This window comes from Penaeus chinensis, chromosome 4, assembly GCF_019202785.1.
Source record: "Penaeus chinensis breed Huanghai No. 1 chromosome 4, ASM1920278v2, whole genome shotgun sequence".
Classification (NCBI taxonomy): domain Eukaryota; kingdom Metazoa; phylum Arthropoda; class Malacostraca; order Decapoda; family Penaeidae; genus Penaeus; species Penaeus chinensis.
The window spans coordinates 27,899,271-27,911,503 of NC_061822.1; the positions used below are offsets into that span (position 1 = coordinate 27,899,271).

At 37.8% G+C, this 12,233-nt stretch overlaps 1 protein-coding gene across 1 annotated transcript in view; it reads right to left on the reverse strand.

The window, feature by feature from the left end:
- Positions 1-611: 611 nt before the first annotated feature.
- LOC125025136 (lissencephaly-1 homolog) overlaps positions 612-12,233 on the reverse strand; it is a 19,878-nt gene continuing 8,256 nt past the window's right edge. Inside the window, exons 2-10 of the mRNA XM_047613089.1 lie at positions 5,923-6,021; positions 4,369-4,522; positions 4,123-4,269; positions 3,853-4,009; positions 3,294-3,468; positions 2,960-3,095; positions 2,536-2,691; positions 1,887-2,082; positions 612-1,773 (exon numbers count right to left, since the gene is read on the reverse strand). Coding sequence (XP_047469045.1) covers positions 1,700-1,773; positions 1,887-2,082; positions 2,536-2,691; positions 2,960-3,095; positions 3,294-3,468; positions 3,853-4,009; positions 4,123-4,269; positions 4,369-4,522; positions 5,923-5,960 — 1,233 coding nt within the window. The 5' untranslated portion in view covers positions 5,961-6,021 and the 3' untranslated portion in view covers positions 612-1,699. The remainder of the gene's footprint in view (positions 1,774-1,886; positions 2,083-2,535; positions 2,692-2,959; positions 3,096-3,293; positions 3,469-3,852; positions 4,010-4,122; positions 4,270-4,368; positions 4,523-5,922; positions 6,022-12,233) is intronic.

The following is a 12,233-nucleotide window of genomic DNA, read 5'->3' on the forward strand; positions in this document are numbered from 1 at the left end:
GGGCAGGTTTGGTCACTGAATCACCGTCAAATGCTATCATTAGCACTATCAATTACTAGGCTGTCCCTTGCCCTGAGGCTGCCCACCAGGTCTCGCTTTGTGTTCCAAGGATAAATATCCAATTCCTAGGCAATCATTCAAGGAATCACAATTGATAGTAACTGAAGCTCAGTGCTAGTAAAACAAATGGTTTTGTTAAATAGTACAAAAATAGAAAAAATATACTAAAGCTCTGTAAATGTAAGGACTATATAAGGTAATCACAGCATGTTAGTAATACAAAAAGGCACATTTGTGCCTCAGGTCATAAACATTTTGACTGCTAAAGATTTGTCATGAAATGCAGAAAAGGCAAGTATGAGGGAAAATGTAAAGAAAGAATACATTGAAGCACAAACCAGCTACAGGGATGTTTTTGAGGAGCTGGGTGCTGAAGCCTAGCAGGACACAAGACACAACCAAAGTAAAAATTTCAACCTGCTTCAATGAAAGTCAACTATAGGATGTTAGAGACCCTGACACCTTAAGTGAGCCACACGAAGCAGGTAAACACTAATGTAGCACCAGACCACCTGTTCTAGCCTCTCCTGTACTCCAGTATTCACTGATCACATGTGGAATCTCATATTATAATAGATTGACAGACCTGAGTTTCCTTTTAAACTTTTAAGACAGTTCTCTGTCATTCAAGTAAATAAATAATAACCAATCTAAACTTTCACCTTTTCTGTCCCTACTGACAGGTACACTATTCAATATCAATAATAAAATATAGTACATGACTTGCATGAAAAACTTCTTTCAGTTTAGCCTGTAAACCCGGTCTGCCATGTCTAAATATGAGAAGAGACAGTTGCATGTCCGCATTTACCCTTGACTGTACCCACTACCTTCGTTGCAGTTCCATGATCTCCCAAAAAAATTTATAGTTGTTAACTATTTACTCCTACCGAATATTTACAAATTGTAAATAATAATCCATGATCAGCCAAGTTTTGTTTTTGAACACCTGGGAATGAATCATCACTGGTATCATCTGTTCTGATACAGAAGTGAACTTCATTAATATATTCACTGGTTTTTGAAGAAACACCTCTTTCTCTTCTTTGGCGTAAAACAACAAACGATCAGCAACACATCACTCTATACTTGCCACCCTTCCTTCAGCTTACTGCCTCCACCATCAGTGCATGATAAAGAGGCAATACAAAAAGCATCTATATACAGGTGCTCTATACCCACCCTGGACACATCTTACAACTTCCTCCGTTCTATCAGCAACCGTACCCAAAGTGCCGCAAAGGGTTTGGTGCTTGTATTATTACATCAGTATTAATAATAAATTAAAATAATAAATTACTTAGGGGGCTTTCTCCTCCCACACATATTGTGCCACTTGTCTCGCACTGCACACTGGCTACTGGCTACACTAGATCAGTCCTTTTTTTATTACCAAGGGGAAATATACTGCACCTACCACCCATGTGAGAAAAACAAGGAATCAACATAGGGTGTGGAAGTTCCTCAGATGGGTGTATTATAGACAGCAGCTCAGGTGTCAGAAGAGTGGGAGTAGAAGCAACCTGGGGAGCAGCAACATCGGCATCTGTAGCAGCGATGGCAGCATGCAGTAGGGAGAAGGGGTGACCAGCAAGCTGGCGGGAGGGGGAGGTGGGGCATGGCTCCTTCAATTCCATCATTAGCGGCACTCCCACACCTTGATCGTCTGGTCCACACTGCCCGTGATCACATAAGGGGCACTCCGGTGCATATCTGAAAGTTTAATTCACAGGGTTGATGACATATACAAAAGTTTTCACCCTCTAATGCAAATTAAAAAAAAAAAAAAAGGAAACTTATCAGCAACTTAAGCTCAAAAAAATTACCTAATGATGTACAGAAATGGGAGTGAGCGTCCAGAGTTTTTTGGCATCGTTTGTTCTTTATGTCCCACATGCGTACAGTTTTGTCATCTGAGGCCGAGAGGATATACTTCCCTCCTGGGTGCACCAGGAGACCGCGCACCCAGTTGTCATGACCAACCAGAGTGAAGAGGCAAAGTCCTACGCCAACATCCCATATCTGAGGTACAAAGGACATAGTTAAGGTAACTATTAATTGATGTAGACATAAATGAAATCTGAGGGGCTCCGTAAACAATTTAAATAACTTATTAATACTATATCAAAAGCAAGCTCTAGAATTTTCCCCCTCTTACTCTTGTAAACATGTAAATTCAGAGTATTGTATTGGAACTATGCCTGCTGTTGAATTCTTCTGGTTATATTTGCAAGAAAAAAATAATAAGCTGCAAACTGCAATACAAGACAAAATATTAGGTTAGTTTATATAAATTTATATAATAAAAATATACACATTTATATAAATAGCAAGCATCTAACAGCTTATTTATTGATAGTCTTTCATTCTACCTTAGCTCTAGATATTTGTGATAACATCTTCACACCATTAAGAAATGACATATACCTAGGGATAAAACATTAAATAATATTCACATAATTTTTACAAACTAACCTTAATTGTTTTATCTCTTGACCCTGAAATCAAGAATGGGCCCTTATAATTAGGTTTACGGTTATCTGTTGCGACAGCTTCATTGACAGAAGTGCACGCGCTTCCCTCACACCACGCAATGCACTCAACCACATGGTCGTGTTCTCGTAGTTCAGCCTGGTGGGTAAAAATCCAGATTACATCCCAATTTATTGATGGATTATCAACATGTTCCTTCTTTTAAATACATCATTAGAAAAGAGACATTAAACTGCTAATCTTTGTTTTATTCTCCTATTTGGAAAAGGTCAATGAAGAAAATACACTTGACATTTCAAATGAACCTTTGCATCCTGACTCACAGTCAAAAGAAAGATAGAAAAGAATAAGATATATATTTTTTAAAAGAGGAGGCAAAATAAATAAATAAATAAATAAAACTTACTTTACACTCCTTTGTTGCTGTTAGCCACACGCGCACTGTCTGGTCATTGGAGCAGGAAGCAATAAGGGAGCCATCACTACACACCCGTACCATCCTGACCCACTCCCGGTGGCCTGTGAAGGTCTTCACGCAGTATCTGCCAAGATTACACACATTGTTGACAATGCATAAGCTCTATCCACATGCAGAATTAATTTTAATTTTACTTTTGAGGGAAAAGACAATCTACCATATCATTATACCTGAATAATCACAAACCTTAAAAAAAAATTGTGTTTTTACAATCTAAAATCTAAATCACATACAGATCATCTACTTAACAAAATGCACTCACCCTGTAGCAACCTCCCACATCTTGATGGTCTTGTCTCTGGAGGAACTGAGTAGGTAGTCTCCCGAGGGCATGAAGGTGACTGAGGATACATTGTGGTCGTGGCCATGCATCGTCTTGACACACTCGTAAGATGTGAAGTCCCACAACTTGATTGACATATCAGCGCTACAGGAGACTGGTGTCCAAAAGAAAAGCAAGATGTTACACAATGGGAAAACCTGGTTATTTATATAATGCAGAAAGAGGCGTCAAGTCAAAGACATTCTGTTTGCTCATCATTTATCACAATTTGTTTATATTGTTTTTTCCACAAGCCTGGCTAAAACATGAGAAAGCTGACAATCTTACAATATGGAAATCAATAAGGAATATCTAAATAATTATACACTACCTTGGGATCAGTAGAATTTAAAACAAGAAATAAAGTATTATCACTCAATAAAAAAAAAAGAAAAAAAATGAACATGGAAGAATAATGCATTTTAAAAAAAGTTTTTTTGTTGGTTCAAGGATACTCCAAGACTACAAAGGCTACATTTAAAACAAACAGTTCCCTTACCAAGGAATTTGCCAGTGTGATCAAAAGCAATATCTTGAACACTGTCAGTGTGACCCTTTAATGTCTTTTCATAGTCTCCGGTCTCATAATCCCAAACTTTAATAGTTCCATCCTCACTTGAAGATACCATCACAGAATACAAAGGGTGGAAAATTACCTGAAAATAAATCAGATCACTTAGAGGGATAGAAGAAAATTAAAAAGGCATTAACCACATTAGACACCACAAAATCATTATCCTGAATTACTCAGAGAGAAGAAATATCATACCCTAGTAACTGGTGCCCTGTGCCCAGAGAGGCAATACTTCTCTGGAGGTCTTGGAATCCATTCTGCGGGAGATCGCTTGTCTCGAGTAGGCGCGCCAGCGATATATTCACGCTCCGCTTCATTTAACTTAACCTCAAGTTCCATAACCTATTCAAGAAAACATATTTACAATCCAATATTTTCGATAATATGAACAGTATACGTGCATTGAAAAGGTCTGAAAATAAAGACCAGTCTAGGGCATACCTTTTTCTGGAGCCTGATGACTGAGGTCCACTTTTTCTCCAAGAGACCAGCATATTTCCGTTCGATCTCCCCAGGCATGTCTGCTTCAGCCTTGAAGGCTTCCAAGGCATCCATGTAGCCATTGCTGCACAAGTAGTCAGCTATGGCCTTATTACTAAAAGGAAAACATTGGATCATTAAACACTGGGGGTTAATTTACAAATATAAGTTGAGATTTTCTCTATGGTGAAATTCTAGCATTGAAAATACATATCAACTGTAAGTGCATTCAGTGTTTAAGATTTACTTCAAACACACTACTGATTTTCTTTTTGGTTTCCCTTCCAACATGCTCTTCACCCACTTCCCTCCATCCCTCTAATGCAGTCATATCTCACTTTCTCTCATTCACATTGGTAAAAAAGGTAATACTGCAAGGGGCACAGAAAATTCAGGACCATTGATTTCTAGCTTTCAAACTGGTATCTTTTTTAATAAACAGAAAATAAACTTCTAGTACATTTGTCCTTTCATATAACATAACAAATTTCTAGGCTTATTCCATAGGCTGAGTTTCATCAGTGTATAACTTTTCCCTTTTTACCCATGATCATCCATTTCCCTCTCCATCTATCATTCCTCCCACTCCCTCCCCCTCTATTAATCCTTTCCTCCTTCCATTCATCTGTTGATCGCAATTTACACACACCACTTTCTCTGTCTCTTGTTTCTTTGCAATTCACTCTCTTATTCAAACCTTTTTTTTTTCACTCAATCTTCCTTATCTTCCTTATCTTCCCTTCCATTTTCCCCTTCCCCCTTATCTATCTCTCCCATTCCTTTCCTTCCTCCTCATGGCATGTCCTCCTAAAGTCATGTTTCTCCATTTTCTCTCCATTCTCCCTCCATTTTCCCTCCCTCCCTCCTTCCTTATCTCACCCCAGGGCTTGACAGTAAGGAAAATTTCCACTTGTCTGGTAGGCCTAAGCATCCTTTTGAGGTCCCATGCCTCCACAAATACATTCTTGGCAAATCCCCCCCCCCCCCTCAATAAATACAAATACAATTATCAGGGTTGAATTAATTATTTACTGTGGATTAAATACTATGATGTACAATTATGTACATATCAATACCATACTTAGTAGCTATGCATTGATTAAATCTAACTTATCTCCTTAAAATGTAAGCATTTAAGGAGGGGTTGTAATTAAATGGACAAAGGTAAATGGACTGTTTATTACTATAATTGTTATAAAGGTCACGAACCTGAGCACACTTTCTGCAACAAATAAGCTCACGAAGATGATAATATATTTGAGATTATTTGTTTACTTATCAATCAATTAAGTATTTCTAACAAGAAAATTCTGAAGTCCAAACTTGACCTGGGAGAGTAAGCCATACACAAGAGCTGGCTGTCCCTCACTTGATTACACTAGCCTTGGACTATCAGGCAACCCTTACTGTCAACCCCTGCTTCCTTCTGTCTCCCCCTCCCTTCTATTCCCTTTGATCTCTCCCCCCCCCCCTCCCCCTCCCCCTCCCCCTCTAAAGGTATCTGTGTCAACTTACAGTTCCTCTCTTTGACGCTGTGACAAAACCATTTTCATGATCAAGGATTTACAGTTGGAACCAAATGAATAGTGGGTAACACTTCTTACACCTCCATACCTGGAAAGACAAAGAAATTAAATAAGTAAACAGAGAATATACACACAATATCTCTAAGACAAATATTATCAATAAATCAATCAATCTGCCATCGCCGTCTCTCTTCCAAACAGCTCTTCATATTCAATTTTTTTCACCCACTGCATCTTTATGCATTTTCCTCTGCATATATTCATGTGTGTGATTGTAAATACAAGTGAAGGTGTGTTAACCCACAAGCACAAATGCCTGATAAAATTCTCAAAGAAGATAAAATACCAATAACCAATTTCAAATTTAGCAAAGTTCCAAAACTCAAATACAATAATCCAATACAATAGACTATAATCCAATACAATAGACTATAATCCAATACAATAGACTATAATCCAATACAATAGACTATAATCCAATACAATAGACTATAATCCAATACAATAGACTATAATCCAATACAATAGACTATAATCCAATACAATAGACTATAATCCCAAACAATTTGTGGTCCTCAATTTTTTTTTTTTTTTTGCGTTATTAAAGCCCTTAGTAGTAAATCTAAATCTACATCATAACTTCATTTGATCTGTCTGACAAATTTAAATAAAGGTTGATGTCTATTATATATATATCTTATAAGTTTCTAAATGCTCCAACAGGGAATTACAAAGACCTCAAGACTGCATAAACAAAGTAAATCAAATTCATCTCTATAAATGACAGATACATAAATTTTTGGTCTCCTTTTATCATTATTGACAACTGCCAGAACTTGGACATATCATAGATATGACCACATGTAAGCACTGCACAATCCCTTATTGCCCATGATCTGTGTGACATATCGTGATCATTATTTCTTACAACAGTTAAAATAAAGGGCCTTTATACCAAAGTATTCACACTGCATTAGCTTTACAAAAGGCATTCATAACCAATTAACTTCCAAGGCATTTTAAACACAAGATTCAAATAATGCAAAACTCTATATTTTAATAGTACATTATGAAGTAAAGTTTCTATTGAGTTCTGACACTACTGCATACTAAAGATTGTCTACATATGGTTTATGGCTGTCTGTACGCGAGTCAATATCAGTAAGAGAAGCTGTAAACCCAGTTGTCTAGAATAAGTAACAAATGTAACAAATCCTATTCTGATAAAGCATTTTGAAAACAAATGTAAGCTAACACAGAACTAACATTGCACAGTACATGTTACCACTCTTATCCTGTGAACGTAAGGTCCATGTAAGCTGCATCCACCAGCAACAGGCAGCAAAACCAACAAACTTAGAACATGACGTCATCTACCTTCCATATGGATGTTTACAAGAGTGATTCTGCAATTAAGTTTAAGCCAATGACACCCAGTGTGAGTTGTTTCAGTGTGTTTCAGATCTTTCATTTTGGATCTCTTAAATAACTAGCCATAACCATAACCATACTTTCTTGCTTCAGAACAAAAAAAAGGCAACAGTCTCTTTTCTCTGCAAAATTATAAGTACTTTCTCCCTTTTGAAAACTGTGAAATAAAGAATAAACAATACACTGTGTTCAATAGGTTCATTTCTTTTGAGTTTCTTCATATATAAACAAAATAAATAAAAAAATAATAATAAAAAAAAGTATATATATACATATATATTATATAATATATATAATATATATAATATATATAATATATATATATATATATATATATATATATCTATATATATCTATATATATATATCTATATATATATATATATATATATATATATAAAATCATGCCAAAAGGAGGCACATTAAAAGAAATGCCATGTCTTATCTTTTCCTCTCATGAATATTTGTGATTATTAACAAATGTTTACACAAGGTTTCCTTAATACCCCCATTACTAACAGTAACAGCAGCAATAAAAGCTGCTTCCAGTTTCTTTATTCTATTTACAAATCATAATTCTGCATAAAAAAATGAATATATTTATTAAATAACTTGTGGCACCCATTGTGAAAGTAATAAAATGCTGGGCTTCTCAAAGTCACCCACTTCAAGTAAACATTACCAGCACAGGAAACACAAGAGCCCTAATTTCAACACTACTGGTTGCACCCATAATTTACTTTTAAAGGAAAGGTTGCAAAAAGAAATTTCATTTATACTTTTGAGAGGCTTTTATCTCCTCAATGAGTCAAACAAGTGAACAACTGTTTAGAAAGCATTTTTCAAAAGCAAAGTCAGCCTAATAAAATGTTACTGTTATAAAAAATTACAAGGCACAAATACTTTGACTTGCTAAGTGCCTCCCACCAGCACACTCGGCATCACTGCTGTTATAAGGAGACACTGCAAACGACTTTCATCTTCTCATTCATTACAATGCCCTTTTACATATATAAGAATCTCTGCTACATTACAAACACATGGCATATTTTTTTTCTAAATCTGACTAACATCCATTTACCAAGTCGTTATTGGGGGAAAAAAACAAATTTTCCTCATCCTAACTGGTCTATCAGTGCCATTATCTCCACCACCTCATCAGCAATAGCTTCCACTCTTCAAGATTAATTCTCAGTTCATACGCACTCAACAAATATATAAAAATGAACTGCTGTAATTTCACTGGTAATTGCAAATACAGCTCTAGTTTTCTGCATGACTACAATCACATTAACACAATCAAACTTGCACTCATACAGCCTGTGTATATGATACATCATAGAATTTGAGCCATTTAACATTAAGGCCTGTCCACACAAGGGAGCATGATCAGCGGGCACATCAGCGGGCAATAGTAAAGGCGACATCACAGGCAAGAAAACTAGGAGACTACTTGTTCACTGTGTAGCTTGCCGCCTGTGAAGTCATCTCTATTCGAGCACGCTGACCATGCCTACCTGTGTGGACAGGCCTCTAGATACAAAAACAACAAGGTGCTGCACTTGATCAGAAGAATCTATAACTAAGCACATCCTGATATAAAGGACAGGAGAGTCATTACTGACTTAAATGGTTGAAATGTGGCAGGCCATGCTGATACATCACTTTCTGCTAAGAACCAGTTCTTGTCCAGATGTCAAAGAGACAGAAATGAAACGGGTCATTTTGAGAAAGCCTTTACCTGTGTCTCAAGATATACTTTCTGCCAATTATAAGCAGATTTAGCAACAAGCTATTTTGCTGGATTTCCTTGATTCTTTATTCTGAATATGCACATTTGCAAAGACAGACTTCATAGTGAATCAATGTTTTCATATTGATTTTCACTGAAACAGAGAAAAAAGGCCTAATCCAGGTTTCTGTTAATGTTAACAGAACAACAGAACAAACTTCCCACAGCATGTTCTTTAAAACTACAAACTTCTACCGACAAACATCAGAGACCATAATCTAATTTGCAATTCTTCCAATATATTTCACATTTGCATATTCTTATTAAAAGGGAGATTCCAACCCCTTTAACCTTAAAGCCACCAAGGATCCATTCCTAGACGGAAAGACTTCATCAAAAGTTCCCCGGCCAAAAGGAGATTGGGGTAGCATCAATACCCAGATATGTCACAAATATATGGGCCTGAAACTGCACCAAGATGGAGGTATTTTGTTCCTGAGATGCTACAAGAACATCTACAAAATCTGATGACTAGACTCAATATGCTGAGAGAAAACCCTTTCAGTAAGAGAATTTCATAGAAGTCATTATGGTACCAGTCCTCAAACCCTCATGACTTTCACACATCGCATACACAAAATTATATTTATAATAAATCAATTGATGAACTAAAAAAGGATAAAACTATTACAGAAGCAGAAACCATGAATTCCATTCTTTGAGGATAAGTGATATCAATACTGGGACGACCTTGAATTGTAACTCTGCAGTGAAAGGGTTAAACAACTGGTCTGGTTTTCTTGTTTAAAACCCTAACTACATGCACTATTTACATATATCAAATACCAAATTGTAGTCAAGCAAAACATGTTAATTTTGTGATATACAGCCAAAAGGCCTTTAAATGTGGAAATGAAAAACTACATATACTTAGCATAATAGGTATGTATAGTGTATACAGTGTATGTGTACAGTGTAAACATACACAGTCCACTGCAGTTTGTTTTGAAAATTTAGTTTATACATAGATGGCTCCACAAGCACTCATCATCAAGGAGTCAATTAGATGGCCCTCTGTGATCGCATCTGATTTCCCATTACTCTCTTTTCTAATGATTTTAATACCGATACTGTTTAATATTGACATTATTACTATGTCATTAAATACTGAAATTAATAAAGAAAAACAAAAAAGTGTTTCTGGAAATAAAGGCAAAGAGAAAACAGGAGATACATTAGACTAGTAAACGACCACTTGATGACTAAAGTTCTTGTGGAGCTATCTATGTATACACAAAATTTAACAACTAAAATAACAGTCAACTTGTATATACATACAAGCCATCCCCAGTGGCAGTGGGTTAATACTTCATATCAAATATCAAAGAATATTCATCACTTTCTGAATTTATGACTGATAACAGTGCATGATCATAGAAACGGGTGTTGGAAATGTTTGTCACTTCAAGCGCTTTTGCAACACCATACTGACAAAGATGAAGTTTGTCACTCATCATCAATATTATCATTTGTATACAAGATATATTCATTAACAATATTGTGTACACAACTGAGATCCTACTCATGGGCAGAAAATATAAACTTTTGGATCCTTATTCTGAGTGTGCATCTATAGCTATCCCATAAGTATACTCTCAAGATACATGTTTATACTGCCCTAGAATGCAACATATCCCCTTACAGTATACTGGATATTATTATCACCAGGTATGCATTTTACTTATGATATCAATGTATAAGGAAACTGTGCCAGGCAAAGATAACAGCTGATTAGACACTAATAGATGTAGGCTACTCCAAACTGCTCATGTGCAAACACACACAAATCACAGAAAAGAAATAGATATTGATTTTATCACCATTATGATTTTATAGTACAAAAAAATGATAATTTGATGATGATGATGATGATGATGATGATGGTGGTGGTGGTGATGATGGTGATGGTGGTGGTGGTGGTGGTGATGATGATGGTGATGGTGATGATGATGGTGATGATGGTGGTGATGGTAGTGATGGTGATGATAGTGATGGTGATCATGGTGGTGATGGTGATGATGGTGGTGATGGTGATGATGGTGGTGATGGTGGTGGTGATGGTGGTGATGGTGATGGTGATGGTGGTGGTGGTGATGATGGTGGTGATGATGGTGGTGATAATGGTGGTGATGATGGTGGTGATAATGGTGGTGATAATGGTGATGGTGGTGATGGTGGTGGTGATGGTGGTGATGGTGGAGTTGATGATGGTGGTGGTGATGGTGATGGTGGTGGTGATGGTGATGGTGGTGATGATGATAATGGTGGTGGTGGTGATGGTGGTGGTGATGATGGTGGTGGTTGTGATGATGGTGATGGTGGTGATGGTGGTAGTGATGGTGGTGGTGGTAGTGATGGTGGTGGTGGTAGTGATGGTGGTGGTGGTAGTGATGGTGGTGGTGGTAGTGATGGTGGTGGTGGTAGTGATGGTGATGGTGATGGTGGTAGTGATGGTGATGGTGGTAGTGATGGTGGTGGTGGTAGTGATGGTGGTGGTGGTAGTGATGGTGGTGGTGGTAGTGATGGTGGTGGTGGTAGTGATGGTGGTGGTGGTAGTGATGGTGGTGGTGGTGGTGGTAGTGATGGTGGTGGTGGTAGTGATGGTGGTGGTGGTGGTAGTGATGGTGGTGGTGGTAGTGATGGTGGTGGTGGTGGTGGTGGTAGTGATGGTGGTGGTGGTAGTGATGGTGGTGGTGGTAGTGATGGTGGTGGTGGTAGTGATGGTGGTGGTGGTAGTGATGGTGGTGGTGGTAGTGATGGTGGTGGTGGTAGTGATGGTGGTGGTGGTAGTGATGGTGGTGGTGGTAGTGATGGTGGTGGTGGTAGTGATGGTGGTGGTGGTAGTGATGGTGGTGGTGGTAGTGATGGTGGTGGTGGTGGTGGTGGTAGTGATGGTGGTGGTGGTGGTGGTGGTAGTGATGGTGGTGGTGGTGGTGGTGGTAGTGATGGTGGTGGTGGTAGTGATGGTGGTGGTGGTAGTGATGGTGGTGGTGGTAGTGATGGTGGTGGTGGTGGTGGTGGTAGTGATGGTGGTGGTGGTAGTGATGGTGGTGGTGATGGTGGTGGTGGTGGTGGTGG